Source organism: Amblyraja radiata, chromosome 30 (assembly GCF_010909765.2).
Source record: "Amblyraja radiata isolate CabotCenter1 chromosome 30, sAmbRad1.1.pri, whole genome shotgun sequence".
NCBI lineage: Eukaryota > Metazoa > Chordata > Chondrichthyes > Rajiformes > Rajidae > Amblyraja > Amblyraja radiata.
Genome location: NC_045985.1, coordinates 112,888 through 136,983, shown reverse-complemented (window position 1 = coordinate 136,983; position 24,096 = coordinate 112,888). Strand labels below are relative to the sequence as shown.

General features: G+C 46.7%; 1 protein-coding gene across 1 annotated transcript in view; it reads left to right on the top strand.

The window, feature by feature from the left end:
- Positions 1–24,096, top strand: part of neu1 (neuraminidase 1) — a 36,302-nt gene that overhangs the window by 6,363 nt on the left and 5,843 nt on the right. The window contains exons 2-4 of the mRNA XM_033047591.1: positions 3,863–4,052; positions 13,785–14,047; positions 21,052–21,234. Coding sequence (XP_032903482.1) covers positions 3,863–4,052; positions 13,785–14,047; positions 21,052–21,234 — 636 coding nt within the window. The remainder of the gene's footprint in view (positions 1–3,862; positions 4,053–13,784; positions 14,048–21,051; positions 21,235–24,096) is intronic.

The following is a 24,096-nucleotide window of genomic DNA, read 5'->3' as shown; positions in this document are numbered from 1 at the left end:
ATGATAGTATTAGTGTACGGGGATTTCTAGACTCAATGGGCCGAAGGGCCAATTTCCGTATCGCTAAACTAATCAAAACTTTGCATTTAGTCTGAAGAAGGGTCTCGACCTGAAACGTCACCTATTCCTTCGCTCCATAGATGCTGCCTCTCCCGCTGAGTTTCCCCAGCATTTTTGTCTACCATCGGTTTTCCAGCATCTGCAGTTCTTTCTTAAACATTGCATTTGGCATATGTGGTGGTTGCAATGTTGGCTTCTCCCGTTCGATGTATTTCTTGTGCCAACAGACATGCAGAGGCAATAATTGTGTCAATTAGTGATGACTAGTCTCAAGTGGTCAGTTTAATGTCATTGCTTTCAGTATAAGAAAGCAGTCTGTTTGTTTCATCAAGATTGCTGAGTCCTGTCAAAATAATCTGACTTAATTGAATTTGATTTCAAGATGGAAAGGCCAAAATGTTGCGTAGGAAGGAACTGCAGATGCTGGTTTAAACTGAAGATAGACACAAAAAGCTGGAGTAAATCAGCGGGTCAGGAAGCATCTCTGGAGAATAGGAATAGGTGATGTTTCGGGTCGAGACCCTTCTTCAGATGGAGAGGCAGTCACTTGAAGATTGTTTAGTGTCCTCCTTAGTGAAGATGGATCCAAAGTACTTGTTCAACTCATCTGCCATTTCCTAATTTGAGGAAGGACATTCTTGCTATTGAGGGAGTGCAGCGTAGGTTTACAAGGTTAATTCCCGGGATGGCGGGACTGTCATATGCTGAGAGAATGGAGCGGCTGGGCTTGTACACTCTGGAATTTAAAAGGATGAGAGGGGATGAGTTGGATGATCAGCCATGATCATATTGAATGGCGGTGCAGGCTCGAAGGGCCGAATGGCCTACTCCTGCACCTAATTCCTATGTTTCTATGGATCTAATTGAAACATATACGATTATTAAGGGTTTGGACACGCTTGAGGCAGGAAACATGTTCCCGCTGTTGGGGGAGTTCAGAACCAGGGGCCATAGTTTAGGAATAAGTGGTCGAGCCCCTTCGTCATACTTACGAAGCTGTCTGTCTTTGGAGGAAACTGCTGCACCAGAGACCACCTGAGGAACAACATTTTCACCCGCGGCTGGGTGGGTATATGGAATGAGCTGTCGGAGGAGGGAGTCGAGGCAGGAGGGTGTGGAGGCCAAGTCAATGGATATTTTTAAAGGCGGAGATTAATAGATTCCTGATTAGTACGGGTGTCGGAAGGCAGGAGAATGGGGTTGAGAGGGAAAGACTGATCTGCCATGATTGAATGGCGGAGCAGACTCGAATGGCCTAATTCTGCTCCGAGAACTTGTGGACTTCATTTCATTTATTTATTGTCATTCGATAAAAACATGAATCATGAACGAAATTTGTACTCGGGTCCGAGCAGCGTAATAGTGCTGTAAAGACATCAATAAATTCTAACTTATATAAAAACCTTCCACAATAAAATCTAAATAATAATGAGCCTATGAATAAATAGTAAAAAGTAAAAAAAGCAGCATGGTTAAAAGACATAGCTAGAATTTAGGAGATTGAAGGGGGATCTTATAGAAACTTACAAAATTCTTAAGGGGTTGGCCAGGCTAGATGCAGGAAGATTGTTCCCAATGTTGGGGAAGTCCAGAACAAGGGGTCACACAGTTTAAGGATAAGGGGGACATCTTTTAGGACCGAGATGAGAAAAACATTTTTCACACACAGAGAGTGGTGAATCTGTGGAATTCTCTGCCACAGAAGGTAGTTGAGGCTACAGTTCATTGGCTAGACTTAAGAGGGAGTTAGTGTCGTGGTTTTTTAAGACTCAAAGTTCGGATAAGATGACACAGACACGGAGAATTCTTCAAGAAGCCGAAAAGCCTTTATTTGCAAACAAATTTGGCTTGGAACATTCAGAGCCACCAGGGCCTGGCCATTCTCCAAATGTTCTTCGATTCATAATTTCAGACCGCGTTTTATTATAGTTTCAATCCTTATCTTTGGCTGCTTAGCATGCATGTTTTACTATAATCTCTCACTGTCCTTGCCCTTTACCTCTAATTTCTGAGCCTACCATGATGTTCTTAGCTAAAGCAAAATAGTAAATAAAAAGCAACTTGTTTGTGTGCCTTGAAGTCTGATCACATAAAAATAGCTGACATGTGCGAGCTTTAATGTTTTAAACATATTGGTAAAATTAAGAAGTATATAGAAGAAACACGTTACATTCTATATAACTTCTATATTAGATGTGGCCCTTGTGGCTAAAGGGATCAGGGGGTATGGAGAGAAGGCAGGTACAGGATACTGAGTTGGATGATCAGCCATGATCATATTAAATGGCGGTGCTGGCTCGAAGGGCCGAATGGCCTACTCCTGCACCTATTGTCTATGTTTCTATGTCTTTGTTTCTATAATAATGTCCATAGCAGCAGCAGACAGTTCACTGAGGCAGTGAGGGTTCAGTCAATGAGGTAGGTGTTTAAAGGTCTCACGGCCTTGGGAAAGAAGCTGGATTTAAGCCTTGTTGTCCTGGCCTTTATGCTGCACAGCTTTCTCCCGGGGTGGGTGGGGTCCTTCATGATGTTTGAGACTCTGCTCTTACACCTGCTGATGTAAATGTCCTCAATGGCAGGGAGGTAGTTATTTGTGATTTTTTTTTTGGGGGGGGGGGGCAGATTTGACCATCATCTGGCAACAATGCCTTCCTGTCAGCAGCAGAGCAGTTTCTGTACCACACTGTGATACACGATGTGAGGACGCTCTCCACACACCTGTACAATGAACTTGTGAACCATATGTTGGGTGGCATGATGGTGCAGTGGTAGAGTTGCTGCCTTACAGCACCAGAAACCCGGGGGTCCGATCCTGACACAGGGTGCTTGTCTGTGTGGAGTTTGTAGGTTGTCGCGGTGACTTGCGTGGGCTTTCTCCAGAATCTCTGTGTTTTATAGACAATAGGCGCAGGAATAGGCCATTCGGCCCTTCGAGCTAGCACCGCCATTCACTGTGATCACGGCTGATCATCCCCAATCAGTACCCCGTTCCTGCCTTCACCCCATATCCCGTAACTCCGCTATCCGTCAAGAGCCCTATCTAACTCTCCCTTGAAAGCATCCAGAGAACCGACCTCCACCGCCCTCTGAGGCAGAGAATTCTACACACTCACAACTCTCTATCTGAAAAAAGATTTTCCTAACCTCCGTTCGAATTTCCACATCTCCGTGGTTTTCTTCCCACGCTCCAAAGTCGTACAGGTTTGTAGGTTCATTGGATCGACGTACATGTAAATTGTCCCTTGTGTGTGTGAGTGTGTGTAGGATAGTATTAGTGTGCGGTGATCGCTGGTCAGCGCGGACTTGTCGGACCAGTTTGCCACGTTGTATCTCTAAACTAAACTAAACTAATCCCCACTTTTTGATGGGTACATGGATACTGCATTCTGTGTTCTATGCTTTGCCCAGCGAATGAGAATGGGTGGACCCGATGTTCGGGTTGGGGGAGTCCAGAACCAGGGGCCACACTGTTTAAGAATAAGGGGTAATAAGCCATTTAGAACGGAGATGAGGAAACACTTTTTCTCACAGAGAGTTGTGAGTGTGGAATTCTCTGCCTCAGACGGCGGTGGAGGCCGGTTCTCTGGATGCTTTCAAGAAGGAGCTAGATAGGGCTCTTAAAGATAGCGGAGTCAGGGGATATGGGGAGAAGGCAGGATTGGGGGTACTGATTGGGGATGATCAGCCATGATCACAATGAATGGCGGTGCTGGCTCGAAGGGCCGAATGGCTGCTTCCTGCACCTATTGTCTATTGCCCGCTGGAATATATAGTAGAGTGACTCTTCCCCATTCTGTTCCAGATCCAGCCTCTCATTGAAGATGAACAGCTGTTGTGGATCAGAGGTGGTGTGGACCACGTCGACACATTCAGGGTGCCGCTCATTTCTCTCACCCCCTCCAATAACCTCATTGCCGTGGCAGAGGCAAGGAAGCATTCGTCGGGTGATATTGGTGCCAAGTTCATTGCCGTCCGCACGTCGACTGATACAGGTGAATGATTGCCGCTGGGTTTGGTGCAGCAGGCAGTGAAGAACGCTAACGGCATGTTGGCCTTCATTGCGAGAGGATTTGAGAACAGGAGGTCCTACTGTGGATGTGCAGGGTCCTGCTAAGACCGCACCAGGAGTATAGTGTGCAATTTTACAATAGACAATAGGTGCAGGAGTAGGCCATTCGGCCCTTCGAGCCAGCACCGCTATTCAATGTGATCATGGCTGATCATCGCCAATCAGTACCCCGTTCCTGCCTTCTCCCCATATCCCCTGACTCTGCTATCTTTAAGAGCCCTATCTAGCTCTCTCTTGAAAGTATCCAGAGAACCGGCCTCCATCGCCCTCTGAGGCAGAGAATTCCACAGACTCACAACTCTCTGTGAGAAAAAGTGTTTCCTCGTCTCCGTTCTAAATGGCTTATCCCTTATTCTTAAACTGTGTGTGGCCCCTGGTTCTGGACTCCCCCCAACATCGGGAACATGTTTCCTGCCTCTAGTGTGTCCAAACCCTTAACAATCTTATATGTTTCAATAAGATCACCTCTCATCCTTCTAAACTCCAGAGTGTACAAGCATACTCTGACTATATAATAGTGGTCTGACCTGTTTCTGCATCACACTCAAATTCCTGGGCACGTCTCAATGAGGCTGACTGAGTTTAAATAGTGTTAAGGGCCTGTCCCACTTGGCCGTCATTTGTGCGCCATTTACGCAACCTCCAAAAATGTGGTCGTCGCGTTGTGAAGCACGGGTAGCGCGGGACGGGCGCATGGAGAGGCGTGGAGGAGTAAAGAGTTGCGCGCGGTATCACGCAACACTACAGGATTTCGTGCTGCACGAAATCCCCACGCGCCACCTGCGTGACGCATTGGCGTAGCTCGCTGGCATCCTGATGTCTCACCTGTATCAATAGACAATAGGTGCAGGAGGAGGCCATTCGGCCCTTCGGCCCTTCGAGCCAGCACCGCTATTCAATGTGATCATGGCTGATCATCCCCAATCAGTACCCCGTTCCTGCCTTCTCCCCATATCCCCTGACTCCGCTATCTTTAAGAGCCCTATCTCGCTCTCTCTTGAAAGTATCCAGAGAACCGGCCTCCACCGCCCCCCGAGGCAGAGAATTCCACAGACTCACAACTCTCTGTGAGAAAAAGTGTTTCCTCGTCTCCGTTCTAAATGGCGTATCACGTGGTGACACATGGTTACGTCACCGTGCGTAACCATGCGTTGCCGCGCTGCAGGGTATTCTAATGACGTCACGTACGCCAGACGGCATGATGACGCGTGATTTGCGCGGGACGTCGTAATGAGGCGCGAATGACGGCCAAGTGGTACAGGCCCTTTAATCTTTGATCAAAAGAGGACTCGTGGCATTTCAAGGGGGAAGGTGAAGGTGGTGGGTAGGGACGACAGATGGCACAATGGGCTAAGTGTTCGGCTGGCAACCGGAAGGTAGGCGGTTCGAATCCCGCTTGGAGTGCATACTGTCGTTGTGTCCTTGGGCAAGACACTTCACCCACTTTTGCCTGTGTGTGAATGTGTGTGAGTGATTGGTGGTGGTCGGAGGGGCCGTAGGCGCAGATTGGCAGCCACGCTTCCGTCAGTCTGCCCCAGGGCAGCTGTGGCTACAGAAGTAGCTTACCACCACCGAGTGTGACTGAGGAGTGAATGAATAATGCGATGTAAAGCGCCTTGAGTATTAGAAAGGTGCTATATAAATCCCATCCATTATTATTATTATTATATCTGCTGGACTGACCAAAGGGCGTCCAGTTTAAACTCGTGAGTGATGTGGGGCAAGAGCAATGAGTTCACTCCACCTTAGTCAGCATCATAAACCGCGTACACTGCATCTAATTCTGCCCCGGCCACCAAAGAAACTGATGCCTGTCAAGTTCAGAGAATTTTTCTCATAACCCTGAGGACTTTAGCGTTTTACAGCTTCGATATTGTGCAGCGGTAGAGTTGCTGCCTCGCAGTGCCAGAGACACAGGTTCAATCCTGACTCCGGGTGTTGTCTGTACACAGTTTGTACATTCTCCCTGGGCTTTTTTACCGGGGGCTCCGATCTCCTCCCACATTTCCTTCCTTTCTTTTTAAAATCTTTTTATTAGTTTTTTTCAAAAACAAAAACAAGACAACAAAAAAGTAATGATCAACATAACAATGACATTGATACATTGTGTTTTTTGATTTTTTTTGATTTTGTGTCTTTGGAGCGATTCCTATCTTTAACTTGTATACTGATTATGTCCTTATTATTTATTTTTCTCCGACTATGTTTTTTTCTCTTCTGTTAATCTTTGTAAGGTGTCCTTGAGATTTGAAAGGCGCCCGAAAATAAAATGTATTATTATTATTATTATTACATAGAAACATAGAAAATAGGTGCAGGAGTAGGCCATTCGGCCCTTCGAGCCTGCACCGCTATTCAATGTGATCATGGCTGATCATCCCCAATCAGTGCCCCGTTCCTGCCTTCTCCCCATATCCCCTGACTCCACTATCTTTAAGAGCTCTATCTAGCTCCCTCTTGAAATTATCCAGAGAACCGGCCTCCACCGCCCTCTGAGGCAGAGAACTCCACAGACTCACAACTCTCTGTGAGAAAAAGTGTTTCCTCGTCTCCGTTCTAAATGGCTTACCCCTTATTCTTAAACTGTGTGTGGCCCCTGGTTCTGGACTCCCCCCAACATCGGGAACATGTTTCCTGCCTCTAGTGTGTCCAAACCCTTAACAATCTTATATGCTTCAATAAGAACCCCTCTCATCCTTCTAAACTCCAGAGTGTACAAGCATACTCTGACTATATAATAGTGGTCTGACCTGTTTCTGCATCACACTCAAATTCCTGGGCACGTCTCAATGAGGCTGACTGAGTTTAAATAGTGTTAAGGGCCTGTCCCACTTGGCCGTCATTTGTGTGCCATTTACGCAACCTCCAAAAATGTGGTCGTCGATTTGTGAAGCGCGGGTAGCGCGGGACGGGCGCATGGAGAGGCGTGGAGGAGTATGGAGTTGCGCGCGGCATCACGCGACACTACAGGATTTTGTGCTGCACGAAATCCCCACGCGCCACCTGCGTGACGCATTGGCGTAGCTCGCTGGCATCCCGGCATCTCACGTGTATCAATAGACAATAGGTGCAGGAGGAGGCCATTCGGCCCTTTGAGCCAGCACCACTATTCAATGTGATCATGGCTGATCATCCCCAATCAGTACCCCGTTCCTGCCTTCTCCCCATATCCCCTGACTCTGCTATCTTTAAGAGCCCTATCTAGCTCTCTCTTGAAAGTATCCAGAGAACTGGCCTCCACCGCCCCCCGAGGCAGAGAATTCCACAGACTCACAACTCTCAGTTCACTCAACGTACAGTTTTGGTCTCCAAATCTGAGGAAGGACATTATAGCCATAGAGGGAGTACAGAGAAGGTTCACCAGACTGATTTCTGGGATGTCAGAACTTTCATATGAAGAAAGACTGGATAGACTTGGCTTATACGCGCTAGAATTTAGGAGATTGAGAGGGAATATTATAGAAACGTACAAAATTCTTATAGGGTTGGACAGGCTAGATGCAGGAAGATTGTTCCCGATGTTGGGGAAGTCCAGGAAAAGGGGTCACAGCTTAAGGATAAGGGGGAAATCCTTTAGGACCGAGATGAGAAGAAACTTTTTCACATAGAGAGTGGTGAACCTCTGGAACTCTCTGCCACAGAGGGTAGTTGAGGCCAGTTCATTGACTATATTTAAGAGGGAGTTAGATGTGGCCCTTGTGGCTAAAGGGATCAGGGGGTATGGAGAGAAGGCAGGTACGGGATACTGAGTTGGATGATCAGCCATGATCATATTGAATGGCGGTGCAGGCTCGAAGGGCCGAATGGCCTACTCCTGCACCTATTTTCTATGTATCTATGTATCTCTGTGAGAAAAAGTGTTTCCTCGTCTCCGTTCTAAATGGCGTATCTCGTGGTGACACATGGCTACGTCACCGTGCGTGACCATGCGTCGCCACGCTGCAGGGTATTCTAATGACGTCACGCACACCAGACGACATGATGACGCGTGATTTGCGCGGGACGTTGCAATGAGGCGCGAATGACGGCCAAGTGGTACAGGCCCTTTAATCTTTGATCAAAAGAGGACTCGTGGCATTTCAAGGGGGAAGGTGAAGGTGGTGGGTAGGGACGACAGATGGCACAATGGGCTAAGTGTTCGGCTGGCAACCGGAAGGTAGCCGGTTCGAATCCCGCTTGGAGTGCATACTGTCGTTGTGTCCTTGGGCAAGACACTTCACCCACCTTTGCCTGTGTGTGAATGTGTGTGAATGTGTGTGAGTGATTGGTGGTGGTCGGAGGGGCCGTAGGCGCAGATTGGCAGCCACGCTTCCGTCAGTCTGCCCCAGGGCAGCTGTGGCTACAGAAGTAGCTTACCACCACCGAGTGTGACTGAGGAGTGAATGAATAATGCGATGTAAAGCGCCTTGAGTATTAGAAAGGCGCTATATAAATCCCATCCATTATTATTATTATTATATCTGCTGGACTGACCAAAGGGCGTCCAGTTTAAACTCGTGAGTGATGTGGGGCAAGAGCAATGAGTTCACTCCACCTTAGTCAGCATCATAAACCGCGTAAACTGCATCTAATTCTGCCGCGGCAACCAAAGAAACTGATGCCTCTCAAGTTCAGAGAATTTTTCTCATAACCCTCAGGACTTTAGCGTTTTGCCGGATCCATATGGTGCAACGGTAGAGTTGCTGCCTCGCAGTGCCAGAGACACAGGTTCAATCCTGACTCCGGGTGTTGTCTGTACACGGTTTGTACATTCTCCCTGCACTTTTTTACCGGGGGCTCCGATTTCCTCCCACATTTCCTTCCTTTCTTTTTAAAATCTTTTTATTAGTTTTTTTCAAAAACAAAAACAAGACAACAAAAAAGTAATGATCAACATAACAATGATATTGATACATTGTGTTTTTTTATTTTTTTTTATTTTGTGTCTTTGGAGCGAATTCTATCTTTAATTTGTATATTGATGATGTCCTTATTATTTATTTTTCTCCGACTATATGTTTTTTTTCTCTTCTGTTAATCTTTGTAAGGTGTCCTTGAGATTTGAAAGGCGCCCAAAAATAAAATGTATTATTATTATTATTATTACATAGAAACATAGAAATTAGGTGCAGGAGTAGGCCATTCGGCCCTTCGAGCCTGCACCGCCATTCAATATGATCATGGCTGATCATCCAACTCAGTATCCTGTACCTGCCTTCTCTCCATACCCCCTGATCCCTTTAGCCACAAGGGCCACATCTAACTCCCTCTTAAATATAGCCAATGAACTGGCCTCAACTACCTTCTGCGGGAGAGAATTCCACAGATTCACCACTCTCTGTGTGAAAAAAGTTTTCCTCATCTCGGTCCTAAAAGATTTCCCCTTTAAACATTCCCCAGGGAATAAACATCTCCCAGGACCTTAAATGGCAAATGAACACCGTCACTCTCGTGAAGAAGTCACATCAGCGGCTGTATTTCCTGAGGTCTCTGTGGAGAGCAAACGTCTCACAGCCGCTGCTGTTGTCCTTCTACCGATGCGCCGTGGAGAGTATCCTCACCTATGGAATCCTGGTGTGGTTTGCTAGCTGTACTGTGGCTGAGAGGAGGGCGTTGCAGGGAATTATAAAAACTGCGCAGAACATTACAAACGCCCAACTGCCCTCCTTGGATGACATATATAGGGCCCGATGCTTGCGCCGGGCCACAAATATCAAGCAGGACACATCCCACCCTGCCAACCACCTTTTTACTCTGCTACCCTCTGGGAGGCGATTCAGGACTCTGAAGGCTCGCACCGGTAGACTAAAGAATAGTTTCTACCCATGTGCGATAAAAGAGCTAAATTCCAACAGAGAATGCTGGGGAAGCAAAATGTAATTCTAAGAAATGCCGCCAAATTCTTTTAAATTCTTTTAAATTCTTTTAAAATACCTATTTATTTTTTACTAATAAGTGTACATATGTGTTAATGGTTGTCGTGTTTGTATTTTTTTAACCGGAGGAGATGTAATGGAATTTCGTTGCACAGTATTGTGCAATGACAATAAACGTATTCATTCATTTATCCTTAAACTGTGACCCCTTGTTCTGGACTTCCCCAACATCGGGAACAATCTTCCTGCATCTAGCCTGTCCAACCCCTTAAGAATTTTGTACGTTTCTATAAGATCACCCCTCAATCTTCTAAATTCTAGCGAGTACAAACCGAGTCTATCCAGTCTTTCTTCATATGAAAGTCCTGACATCCCAGGAATCAGTCTGGTGAACCTTCTATGTACTCCCTCTATGGCAAGAATGTCTTTCCTCAGATTAGGAGACCAAAACTGTACGCAAAACTCCCGGTGTGGTCTCACCAAGACCCTGTACAACTGCAGTAGAACCTCCCTGCTCCTATACTCAAATCCTTTTGCTATGAAATTATTGATACACAAAAAAGCTGGAGAAACTCAGCGGGTGCAGCAGCATCTATGGAGCGAAGGAAATAGGCAATGTTTCGAAAATGATATTGATACATAGGGATCAGGGTGACATTAATGGCAGGTATAACCTAAATATGAGTGCAGTGTCAAAATACACATTGAATATAGACCTCCCGGTGTTGTTTAAAAGAGAACTTATATATATAAAAACAAGAAGATAAAAAGAGAAAGAAAAAAAAAAGAGAAAAAAGGAAAAAACAAATCCCCCTCAACTAGAAAAAAACCCAGAATCTGGGCTGCAAATAATTTCAACAATCTAAGTCCCTGTTTGTCATCAAGTCCGTTCCACCGTATAAAGGTAAAATAATTTTTATAACTCTTGGAGAGGAGACAATTTATGTTGTGTGAAAATGTTGAATAAAGCTTCCCCAAGTTCGATCAAATTTAACCAAGGGTTCAACAATGTCACTGCTAATAGTTTCAGAGTACCAATCGAGTGTGGTCGGAGGGTTAGAGTCTTTCCATTTAAATAAAATAGATCTTCTGGTGATAAATGTGGTAAAAGCAATCAGCCAATGGGCGGAACGGGTCAGATGAATCGAATCTAACATTGGTAGCCCAGAATTTGCAGTAATAGGATGGGATTGTAAATCGATACTAAAACTACAGAAATAGTATCACAAAATTTCTTTCCAATATTTTTCCAAAAGTGGGCAGGACTAAAACATATGGGTCAGTGAGGCCACTTCAGAGTTACATCTGTCACAGGTAGGATTTATGACCATAAAAACAAGCTAACTTATCTTTTGACATACGAGCTCTGTGAACCACCTTGAATTGTATCAGATCATGTCTTGCACACATTGAGGAAGTATTAACTAATTGAAGAATCCTCTCCCATTTCTCTATAGGGAGAGAAATTTGGAGTTCTCTTTCCCAGCCATTCTTAATATCCTCCCACATTTCCAAAGACGTACAGGTTTGTAAGTTAATTGGCTCCGGTATAATTGTCCCCAGGGTGGAGGTCAGTGTTGGTGTACTAGGAACGTTGATCAGCGCGGACTCTGTGAGCAGAAAAACCTTTTCCCGCGCTGTATCACTACATTAAACTAAACTGAACTGAGAAATGACTGGCCCTCCGCCCCTGGGTAAGATATTTGTAACATTAGAACAGGGGTGGGAGATTGCAACCTTCACGTGGTCCACCCTGTTTCAACGAGTGCAATCAACCTGGCAGGCACAATCAATAGACAATAGGTGCAGGAGTAGGCCATTCGGCCCTTCGAGCCAGCACTGCCATTCAATGTGATCATGGCTGATCATCCCCAATCAGTACCCCGTTCCTGCCTTCTCCCCATATCCTCTAACTCTGCCAACTTTAAGAGCCCTATCTAGCTCTCTCTTGAAAGCATCCAGAGAACCTGCCTCCACTGCCCTCTGAGGCAGAGAATTCCACAAACTCACAACTCTCTGTGAGAAACAGTGTTTCCTCATCTCCGTTCTAAATGGCTTACTCCTTATTCTTAAACTGTGTGGCCCCTGGTTCTGGACTCCCCCAACATCGGGAACATGTTTCCTGCCTCTAGCGTGTTCAAACCCTTAATAATCTTATATGTTTCAATAAGATGTCAAGTCACATTTATTTATATAGCACATTTAAAAAACAACTCTCGTTGGCCAAAGTGCTTTACATTTGTTATAAGAATAGCACAACAAAACAAACTACATACATATATACATGTAGCCCTCACTCAGAGGACGTCAGGAAAGGCTCTCATCCTTCTAAATTCCAGAATGTACCAGCCCAGCTGCTCCATTCTCTAAGGATATGACAGTCCCGCCATCCCGGGAATTAACCTTGTGAACCTACGCTGCACTCCCTCAATAGCAAGAATGTCCTTCCTCAAGTTAGGGGACCTAAGCTGCACACAATACTCCAGGTGTGGTCTCACAATCAAATAAGATCAAACAGGACAAGTTGTCCTGCAACTTTAGGCTGTGCACGCCATACACAAGAAGAAGGAAGAGAACATTAGAACTTGTGCTCGCAACACTTCACCTACACCCCCCAATATCGCCCTGCTCCTTTACGTCCTCGGTTAGATCATCTCCCATCCCCGCCCATTTTCTGTAGAAAGAATGAACTGCAGATGCTGGTTAATACAGAAAAAGACAGCAAGCACTGGAGTAACTTGGCGGATCAGGCAGCATCTCTGGAGAACACGGATTGGTGATGTTTCGAGTTGAGTCCTAGCGTCTCGAACTGAAACGTCACCGGTCCATGTTCTCCAGAGATGCTGCCTGATCTGTTGAGATACTCCAGCACTTTGCGTCCCATATATTTTATCTTCCCTCCTTTTCCACGTTCTCGCCACCCCCTCCCTCTCCTTCCACCCACACCGCCATTCAATGTGATCATGGCTGATCATCCACAATCAGTACCCCGTTCCTGCCTTCTCCCCATATCCCCTAACTTTGCTATCTTTAAGAGCCCTATCTAACTCTCTCTTGAAAGCATCCAGAGAACCGGCCTTCACCGCCCTCTGAGGCAGAGAATTCCACAGACTCACAACTCTCTGTGAGAAAAAGTGTTTCCTCATCTCTGTTCTAAATGGCTTGCCCATATTCTTAAACTGTGGCCCCTGGTTCTGGACTCCCACAACATCGGGAACATTTTTCCTGCCTCCAGCGTGTCCAATTCCATAATAATTTTAGGTAGACAAAAATGCTGGAGGAACTCAGTGGGTGAGGCAGCATCTATGGAGCGAAGGAAATAGGCAACGTTTCGGGCTGAAACCCTTCTTCAGAAACGTTGGTTGTTTCCTTCGCTCCATAGAGCTGCCTCACCCGCTGAGTTTCTCCAGCATTTTTGTCCACCTTCGATTTTCCAGCATCTGCAGTTCCTTCTTAACCATAATAATCTTACATGTTTCAAAAAGATACCCTCTCATCCTTCTAAACGCCAGTGAATACAAGCCCAGTCGACCCATTGTTTGATCATACGTTAGTCCCGCCAACCCTGGAATTAACCTGGTGAACCTACACTGCACTCCCTCAATGGCAAGAATGTCCTTCCTCAAGTTAGGGGACCTAAACTGCACACAATACTCCAGGTGTAGTCTCACAATCAAATAAGATCAAATAGGACAAGTTGCAATAGTCGGGATCGAACCAGGATTCTCTGGCGTTGTAAGGCAGCAATTCTACCGCTGTGCCACCGTGCTTCATTGCCTGCTTCTCCTTGTCTCCTTCAGGTGCCACCTGGAGCCCCACCACCTTCCTGGACAACGACGGCTCAAAGATCGACGGACTGAACTTGGGGGTGATACTGGTTGATGAGCAGAAGGGGCGGGTTTTTATCATGTACACAATGTGCGCGCACCACTTCCACTGCAACGTCTCCAGCACCCTACTGATCGAGAGCGAAGACGATGGGAGAACATGGGGCCAACCTCGAAACCTGTCCAACACGATTGGGACCAAGATGTTTGCTCCAGGCCCGGGATTGGGAATCCAGGTGAGCAGGTTGTTGAGTTTAGTTCAGTTTAGTGTTGGAGAAACAGGCCCTTCGGCCCATCGAGTCTGCACTGACCAGCGAATTTCCTCCCCACCCCCACACATTAATACTATCCAACACATACTCCGGACAATACCAAGAGAAATAACCTACAAATATGGACGTGAAGAAAGTGAATGGCATGTTGGCCTTCATAACAAGAGAAGTTGAGTATAGGAGGAACGAGGTCCTTCTGCAGTTGTACAGGGCTCTAGTGAGACCACACCTGGAGTATTGTGTGCGGTTTTGGTCTCCAAATTTGAGGAAGGACATTCTTGCTATTGAGGGAGTACAGCGTAGGTTCACCAGGTTAATTCCCGGGATGGCGGGACTGTCATATGCTGAGAGAATGGAGCGGCTGGGATTGTACACTCTGGAATTTAGAAGGATGAGAGGGTATCTTATTGAAACATATAAGATCAGTCTGAAGAAGGGTTTCGGCCCGAAACGTCGCCTATTTCCTTCGCTCCATAGATGCTGCTGCACCCGCTGAGTTTCCCCAGCAATTTTGTGTACCTAAGATTATTAAGGGTTTGGACACGTTGGAGGCAGGAAACATGTTCCCGATGTTGGGGGAGTCCAGAACCAGGGGCCACACAGTTTAAGATTGAGGGGTAAGCCATTTAGAACGGAGGTGAGGAAATACTTTTTCACCCAGAGTTGTGAGTCTGTGGAATTCTCTGCCTCAGAGGGCGGTGGAGGCCGGTTCTCTGGATAATTTCAAGAGAGAGCTAGATAGGGCTCTTAAAGGACATTGTCGGGTCTAGAGGATGTGGTTAGGCATATTAAGCCGTCGGGTTCCCCCTGTGATGCTGTCCCTCCTCTTCTTTTTAAAGAGGTTTTCCCGAGTATAGGGCAGTCGGTTCTCGCCATCATAAACAGTAGCTTGTGTTCTGGGGTTGTCCCCATAAATTTTAAACATGCTGTAGTGCAACCACTACTTAAAAAACCAGGCCTGGATCAAACTGATCTGTCCAATTTTAGGCCGATCTCCAAGTTGCCTTTTATCTCCAAGATCATGGAGAAGGTAGTTTATGCGCAGCTGAAACTCTTCCTGGATGAGCACAATATTCGGGAGGTTTTCCAGTCTGGATTCAAGGCTATGCATAGCACAGAGTCGGCTCTGCTAAGGGTCTTCAACGACATCCTCCTGGCAAACGACTCAGGTAATTATGTGGTTCTTGTCTTGCTGGACCTATCTGCCGCCTTCGATACAGTGGACCATGGAATTTTAATTTCCAGACTACAGCACCAAGTGGGCATTTGTGGCAGTGCCCTGGGATGGTTCAGGTCCTATCTGGCAGACAGAACCATGCGGGTAAGCCTTGCTGACTTTGAATCCTCCTCCACTCCCTTGGTATATGGGGTTCCACAGGGCTCAATTTTAGGGCCCCTGCTCTTCTCCTTATACTTACTTCCTCTGGGCTCAATTTTAAGAAGGCATGGCATCTCCTTTCACTTTTATGCAGATGATAGCCAGTTATATATGCCACTCAGGAAAGAGGAAGACTATTCTTTAAAATCACTTCTGTCTTGTCTTGAGGACATTAAGTCCTGGATGGCCTTAAACTTTCTGGGACTTAATGAAGAGAAGACAGAGGTGATTTTGTTTGGCCCCAATGGCTGCCGTGAACCTCCCTTTGTTGACTTGGGTCCACTGGCAATGTCTGTAAAGCCAACCGTCTTGAACCTGGGTTTTAGGATGGACGGTGATTTTAAACTAGACAAACAAATAGGCGCGGTGGTTAAGTCCAGCTTCTTTCACCTAAGGAAGCTGGCAAAGGTGAAGCCCATTCTCGAGCGGCAGCATTTTGAAACAGTAATCCATGCCTTTATTACATCTAGGCTGGATTACTGTAACGCACTCTACTCTGGAGTCGCACAAGCTTCATTGGCTCGTCTCCAGCTTGTTCAAAATGCTGCCGCTCGCCTTTTGACCGGAACTCGAAAGAGGGAGCACATTACGCCAATTTTGGCCTCCCTACACTGGCTCCCAGTGCACTTTCGAGTTCATTTCAAAATTCTTTTATTTGTTTTTAAATCATTGAATGGGCTCGCCCCGCCTTACCTCTCTGAGCTGCTCCACCTATATGCTCCTGCCCGGTGCCTCAGGTCAGCTGATCAGCTGCTCCTTGAGGTACCAAGGTCTAAGCGGAAGCTCAGAGGGGATAGAGCCTTTTCTGTTGCTGCTCCGGCACTCTGGAACACCTTGCCGTTGCACATCAGACAGGCCCCCTCACTGTCCATCTTCAAATCCTCCCTAAAAACATATTTTTATTCTTTGGCTTTCGACACTGGCTGAGGCATTGCTCCTGTTTTTAGTGCTTTTAATGTCTTTTAATTTTTAGTGTGTTTTTTATAGTCCTTCGTTGTACGGTTTTTAATGGTTTTTAATTGTTTGTAATAGCTTTTTGTTCATGATTTCTCATGTACAGCACTTTGTGGCAACTGTAGTTGTTTAAAGTGCTTTATAAATAAAGTTATTATTATTATTATTAAAGATAATGGAGTCGGAACGGGGTACTGATTGGGGATGATCAGCCATGATCACATTGAAAGGCGGTGCTGGCTCGAAGGGCCGAATGGCCTACTCCTGCACCTATTGTCTATTGTCTTTAGAGTGGGGTGGGAAGATTGCAACCTTCACATGGTCCGCCCTATTTCGATGAATGCAAACAACCTGGCGTGCACAATCAAATAAGATCAAAGAGAACAAGTTGTCCTACAACTTTAGGCTGTGCACGCCATACGCAAGAAGAAGAAGTCTTTGGAGTGTGGGAGGAAACCAAAGATCTCTGGGGGAAAATCTGTTCTGTCACTGGGAGAACGTACAAACTCCGCACAGACAGTACCCCGTGGTCGGGGTTGAACCCGGGTCTCTGGCACTGCAAGCGCTGCAAGGCAGCAACTCTACCGCTGTACCACCGTGTCACCCAAGTTACCAAGACACCATCCTGGCCACACACTCATCTCCCTGCTACATAGAAACATAGAAACATAGAAAGTAGGTGCGAGAGTAGACCACCAGGTCCGTCGAGCCCGCACCGCCATTCGCTCATGGCTGAACACTAAACAGACACACTTACCCACAAACAGTAGACACAAGACACAGAACACCAGACACTACCCTCCCCTTTATACCGCTATCACCCCTCTCCACCCCAAGAACCTTGTGATCTCCTGGGGGAGGCAAAAAACCGGATAAAAACCCAGGTCCAATTCGGGAAAAAAATCCGGGAAATTCCTCTCCGACCCCAATCCAGGCGATCGACACTTGTCCAGGAGATCACTCAGGTCTTACTATACTAACCATACCTAGGTCCATATCCCTGCCCTCTCCCCGTAGCCCCTTATCCCCTTGGCAGCTAAAAAACCATCTATTTTAGACTTAAATATATTTAACGTTTCTGCTTCCACTGCTCCCTGGGGCAGTGAATTCCATAAATTAACCACCCTCTGGGTGAAGAAGTTCTTCCTCATCTCAGTTTTAAAAGAGCCCCCCCTTATTCTGTGACTATGTCCCCTAGTTCTAGTTTCCCCGATCATTGGGAACATCCTCGGTGCATCCACCCGATCAAGGCCCCTCACGATCTTATATGTTTCAATGAGATCGCCTCTCATTCTTCTAAACTCCAAAGAGTAGAGTTCCAGCCTACTTAACCTTTCCTCATATGTCAATCCCCTCATTGCAGGAATTAATCTTGTAAACCTTCGCTGCACTGCCTCCAGGGCTAGTACATCCTTTCTTAAGTATGGACCCCAGAACTGTACACAGTATTCCAAATGTGGTCTCACTAATACTGTGTACAGCTGCAGCAAGACCTCCGTATTTTTATACTCAATCCCCCTAGCAATAAAGGCCAAAACTCCATTGGCCTTCCTGATTGCTTGCTGCCTTCAGGTAGAAGGTACAGGAGCCTGAAGACTGCAACAACCAGGTTCAGGAATATCTACTTCCCCACAGCCATCAGGCTATTAAACCTGGCACGGACAAAACTCTGATTATTAATAACCTATTTTCTGTTATTTTCACTTCATCAGTTTATTTATTCATGTGTGTATATATTTATATTATGGTATATGGACACATTGATCTGTTTTGTAGTAAATGCCTACTATGTTCTGTGTGCTGAAGCAAAGCAAGAATGTAATTGTCCTATACAGGGACACATGACAATAAACTCACTTGAACTTGAACTGAAGACTTAGTTGGAGAGCCCAGGACCAGAGGGCACAGATTCAGAATAAAAGGATGGACCTTTGGGAAGGAGATGAGGAGCAATTGCTTTAGCCAGAGGGTGGTGAATCTGTAGAATTCATTGCCACAGACGGCTGTGAAAACATCTTGTTGGGAATTTTTATGGCGGAGATTGATAGGTTCTGGATTAGTAAGGGTGTCGAGGGTTTTTGGCAGGAGGCAGGAGAATGGGGCTTGGAGGGAAAGATAGATCAGCCATGATTGGTAGACAATCGACAACAGGTGCAGGAGTAGGCCATTCACCCCTTCGAGCCAGCACCGCCATTCAATGTGATCGTGGCTGATCATCCCCAATCAGTACCCCGTTCCTGCCTTCGCCCCATATCCCCTGACTCTGCTATCTTTAAGAGCCCTATCTAGCTCTCTCTTGAAAGCATCCAGAGAACTGGCCTCCACCGCCCTCTGAGGCAGAGAATTCCACAGACTCACAACTCTCTGTGTGAAAAAGTGTCTCCTCGTCTCTGTTCTAAATGGCTTGCACCTTATTCTTAAACTGTGTGTGGCCCCTGGTTCTGGACTCCCCCAACATTGGGAACATGTTTCCTGCCTCTAGAGTGCCAAACCCTTAATAATCTTGTGTTTCAATTAGATACCCTCTCATCCTTCTAAACTCCAGAGTGTACAAGCCCAGCCGCTCCATTCTCTCAGCATATGACAGTCCCGCCATCCCGGGAATAATCTGAATGGTAGCCGATTAGGAAAGGGGGAGATGCAACGAGACCTGGGTGTCATGGTACACCAGTCATTAAAAGTAGGCATGCAGGTGCAGCAGGCAGTGAAGAAGGCGAATGGTATGTTAGCATTCATAGCAAAAGGATTTGGTATAGGAGCAGGGAGGTTCTACTGCAGTTGTACAGGGTCCTGGTGAGACCACACCTGGAGTATTGCGTACAGTTTTGGTCTCCTAATCTGAGGAAAGACATTCTTGCCATAGAGGGAGTACAGAGAAGGTTCACCAGACTGATTACTGGGATGTCAGGACTTTCATATGAAGAAAGACTGGATAGACTCGGCTTGTACACGCTAGAATTTAGAAGATTGAGGGGGGATCTTATAGAAACTTACAAAATTCTTAAGGGGTTGGACAGGCTAGATGCAGGAAGATTGTTCCCGATGTTGGGGAAGTCCAGAACAAGGGGGTCACAGTTTAATGATAAGGGGGAAATCTTTTAGGACTGAGATGAGAAAAACATTTTTCACACAGAGAGTGGTGAATCTGTGGAATTCTCTGCCACAGAAGGAAGTTGAGGCCAGTTCATTGGCTATATTTAAGAGGGAGTTAGATGTGGCCCTTGTGGCTAAGGGGATCAGAGGGTATGGAGAGAAGGCAGGTACGGGATACTGAGTTGGATGATCAGCCATGATCATATTGAATGGCGGTGCAGGCTCGAAGGGCCGAATGGCCTACTCCTGCACCTATTTTCTATGTTTCTATGTTGCTATTAACCTTGTAAACCTACGCTGCACTCCCTCAATAGCAAGAATGTCCTTCCTCAAATTAGGGGATGTCAGATTAGTCTTGTTGGGCCGAATGTCTTAATTCTGCAGTTCTTTTGTGTCACAAGGCCACGGCAAGTTTCTTCTTAAGCTCATGAGTATAATCACAAATAAAACCTGCATGCAGCAGAAAACCAAACAGCAATAGAGGAAGGGATTATATTCATTTCTTTGGAAATACGTCACCCTTTTGTATTTGAGGGTAATTCAACCTCGCCTTAATGACACAGCTGTAAATAACTTTGTCACCAATGTTAAACATTGGTAAGGGAGTCCAGCCTTCTTCCGATGAGTAACATGTTTACAATCGCTGAAAACATGTACAAACTGCTGTTCTCAGCCATTCTGTAATTGTACTATACACTGTAAAAAAAAAAAAAGAAACAGGGTGGCTCATTGATGCAGCTGGAACAGCCACTGCCTTACAGCGCCAGAGACCCGAGTTCGATTCTGACCACGGGTGCTCTCTGTGTGGAGTTTGCATGTTCTCCCAGTGACTGCGGGTTTCCTCCGGGTGCTTCGGTTTCCTCCCGCATCCCAAATTGGTCCCCTAATTTGAGGAAGGACATTCTTGCTATTGAGGGAGTGCAGCGTAGGTTCACCAGGTTAATTCCCGGGATGGCGGGACTGTCGTATGCTGAGAGAATGGAGCGGCTGGGCTTGTACACTCTGGAGTTTAGAAGGATGAGAGGGTATCTTGTTGAAACATATATAGGATTATTAAGGGTTTGGACACGCTAGGGGCAGGAAACATGTTCCTGATGTTGGGGGAGTCCAGAACCAGGGGCCACACACAGTTTAAGAATAAGGGGTAAGCCATTTAGAACGGAGACGAGGAAACACTTTTTCATACAGAGAGTTGGTGAGTCTGTGGAATTCTCTGCCTCAGAGGGCGGTGGAGGCCAGTTCTCAGGATACTTTCAAGAGAGAGCTAGATAGGGTTCTCAAAGTCTTCAAGTGAGTTTATTGTCATGTGTCCCAGATAGGACAATTAAATTCTTGCTTGCTGCAGCACCACAGAATATTGTCGGCATTAATGCATTGCAATAGGCTGTCAAAGATAGCGGAGTCAGGGGAGAAGGCAGGAACGGGGTACTGATTGTGGATGATCAGCCATGATCACATTGAATGGCGGTGCTGGCTCGAAGGGCCGAATGGCCTACTCCTGCACCTGTTGCATGTTGACTCAAACTTCTCTGTTTCCCCACAGAAAAAGTACAACCCGAACAAGGGTCGCCTGATCGCCTGTGGTCACGGCTCGATCGAGGAAGATGGGATATTCTGCATTCTGAGCGATGACCATGGGGTGACCTGGAGGAACGGGGGCAACCTGAAGGGGATTCCATTCAACCAGCCCAAACGGTCCAGTGACTTTACCCCAGATGAGAACCAGGTAACGATGGGTGTTTCCCCAGCCTGCATGGCGTGGGTGGACTTGCCGAGTTGTGAAGTGGGTTTCAATAGACAATAGGTGCAGGAGTAGGCCATTCGGCCCTTCGAGCCAGCACCGCAATTCAATATGATCATGGCTGATCATCCAACTCAGTATCCCGTACCTGCCTTCTCTCCATACCCCCTGATCCCCTTAGCCACAAGGGCCACATCTAACTCCCTCTTAAATATAGCCAATGAACTGGCCTCGACTACCCTCTGTGGCAGAGAGTTCCAGAGATTCACCACTCTCTGTGTGAAAAAAGTTCTTCTCGTCTCGGTTTTAAAGGATTTCCCCCTTATCCTTAAGCTGTGACCCCTTGTCCTGGACTTCCCCAACATCGGGAGCAATCTTCCTGCATCTAGCCTGTCCAACCCCTTAAGAATCTTGTAAGTTTCTATAAGATCCCCTCTCAATCTCCTAAATTCTAGAGAGTACAAACCAAGTCTATCCAGTCTTTCTTCATAAGACAGTCCTGACATCCCAGGAATCAGTCTGGTGAACCTTCTCTGCACTCCCTCTATGGCAATAATGTCCTTCCTCAGATTAAGAGACCAAAACTGTACGCAATACTCCAGGTGTGGTCTCACCAAGACCCTGTACAACTGCAGTAGAACCTCCCTGCTCCTATACTCAAATCCTTTTGCTATGAAAGCTAACATACCATTCGCTTTCTTCACTGCCTGCTGCACCTGCATGCCCACTTTCAATGACTGGTGTACCATGACACCCAGGTCTCGCTGCATCTCCCCTTTTCCTAGTCGGCCACATGTTTCCTGCCTCTATCTAGCGTGTCCAAATCCTTAAAAATCTTATAGGTTTCAATGAGATATCCTCTCATCCTTCTAAACTCCAGAGTGTACAAGCCCAGCTGCTCCATTCCCTCAGCATATGACAGTCCCGCCATCCCGGGAATTAACCTTGTGAACCTACGCTGCACTCCCTCAATAGCAAGAATGTCCTTCCTCAAATTAGGGACCAAAACTGCACACAATACTCCAGGTGTGGTCTCTCTAGGGCTCTGTACAACTGCAGAAGGACATCTTTGCTCCTACACTCGACTTCTCTTGTTATGAAGGCCAACATGCCATTCGCTTTCTTCACTGCCTGCTGTGCCTGCATGTTTACTTTCATAGTAAGGAGCAAGTCTATTGCTGTGCCACCATGACTGAGTCTATATGTGCAATAGTTGCAAGGTCATAGTCATATCGTGTGGAAACAGGCCCTTTGGGGCAACTTGCCACACCCATGTCCCATCTATACTAGTCCCACTAGCCTGCCTTTGGCCCATTTCCCTCTAATCCTGTTCTACTCATGTACCTGGCTGATTGCTTTTTAAACACTCACTTTCCCTTGCAACCACAGGAAATGCTACACTTGTCGCTTTACCTCCCCCCCTTGACTCCATTCAAGGACCCAAGCAGTCGTTCCAGGTGAGGCAGAGGTTCACCTGCACCTCCTCCAACCTCATCTGCTGCATCCGCTGCTCTAGGTGTCAGCTGATCTACGCCGGTGAGATCAAGCACAGGCTCGGCGATCGCTTCGCCCAACACCTCCGCTCGGTCCGCAATAACCAACCTGATCTCCCGGTGGCTCAGCACTTCAACTCCCCCTCCCATTCCCAATCCGACCTCTCTGTCCTGGGCCTCCTCCATGGTCAGAGTGAGGCCCACCGTAAATTGGAGGAGCAGCACCTCATATTTTGCTTGGGCAGTTTACACCCCAGCGGTATGAACATTGACTTCTCCAATTTCAGGTAGTCCTTGCTTTCTCCCTCCTTCCACTCCCCTTCCCAGCTCTCCCACAGCCCACTGTCTCCGCCTCTTCCTTTCTTCTTCCCACCCACCCCCATATAGGTCTGAAGAAGGGTCTCGACCCGAAACGTCACCTATTCCTTCGCTCCATACACGCTGCCTCACCCGCTGAGTTTCTCTAACATTTTTGTCCCCCTTCGATTTCTCCAGTATCTGCAGTTCTTTCTTAAACATTTTATCCACCCTCCTCCGGCAGCTCGTTCCATACACCCACCACCCTCTGTGTAAAAAAGTTACCCCTCGGGTCCCTAAAAAATCTTTCTCCCTTCACCTTAAACCTATGTCCTCGAGTCTCTATTCAATAGACAATAAGTGCAGGAGTAGGCCCTTCGAGCCAGCACTGCCATTCAATGTGATCATGGCTGATCATCCACAATCAGTACCCCGTTCCTGCCTTCTCCCCATATCCCCTGACTGCACTATTTTTAAGAGCCCTATCCAGCTCTCTCTTGAAAGTATCCAGAGAACCGGCCTCCACCGCCTCTGAGGCAGAGAATTCCACAGACTCACAACTCTCTGTGTGAAAAAGTGTTTCCTCATCTCTGTTCTAAATGGCTTACCCCTTATTCTTAAACTGTGTGGCCCCTGGTTCTGGACTCTCCAAACATCGGGAACATGTTTCCTGCCTCTAGCGTGTCCAAACCCTTAATAATCTTATATGTTTCAACGAGATCCCCTCTCTTCCTTCGAAACCAGAATATACAAGCCCAGCCGTTCCATTCTCTCAGCATATGACAGTCCCGCCATCCCGGGAATTAACCTGGTGAACCTACGCTGCACTCCCTCAATAGCAAGAATGTCCTTCCTCAAATTAGGGGACCAAAAGTGCACACAATACTCCAGGTGCGGTCTCATTAGGGCCCTGTACAACTGCAGAAGGACCTCTTTGCTCCTATACTCAACTCCTCTTGTTATGAAGGCCAACGTTTCATTGGCTTTCTTCACTGCCTGCTGTACCTACATGTACAACTGCAGGAGGACCTCTGTGCTCCTGTACTCAACTCCTCTT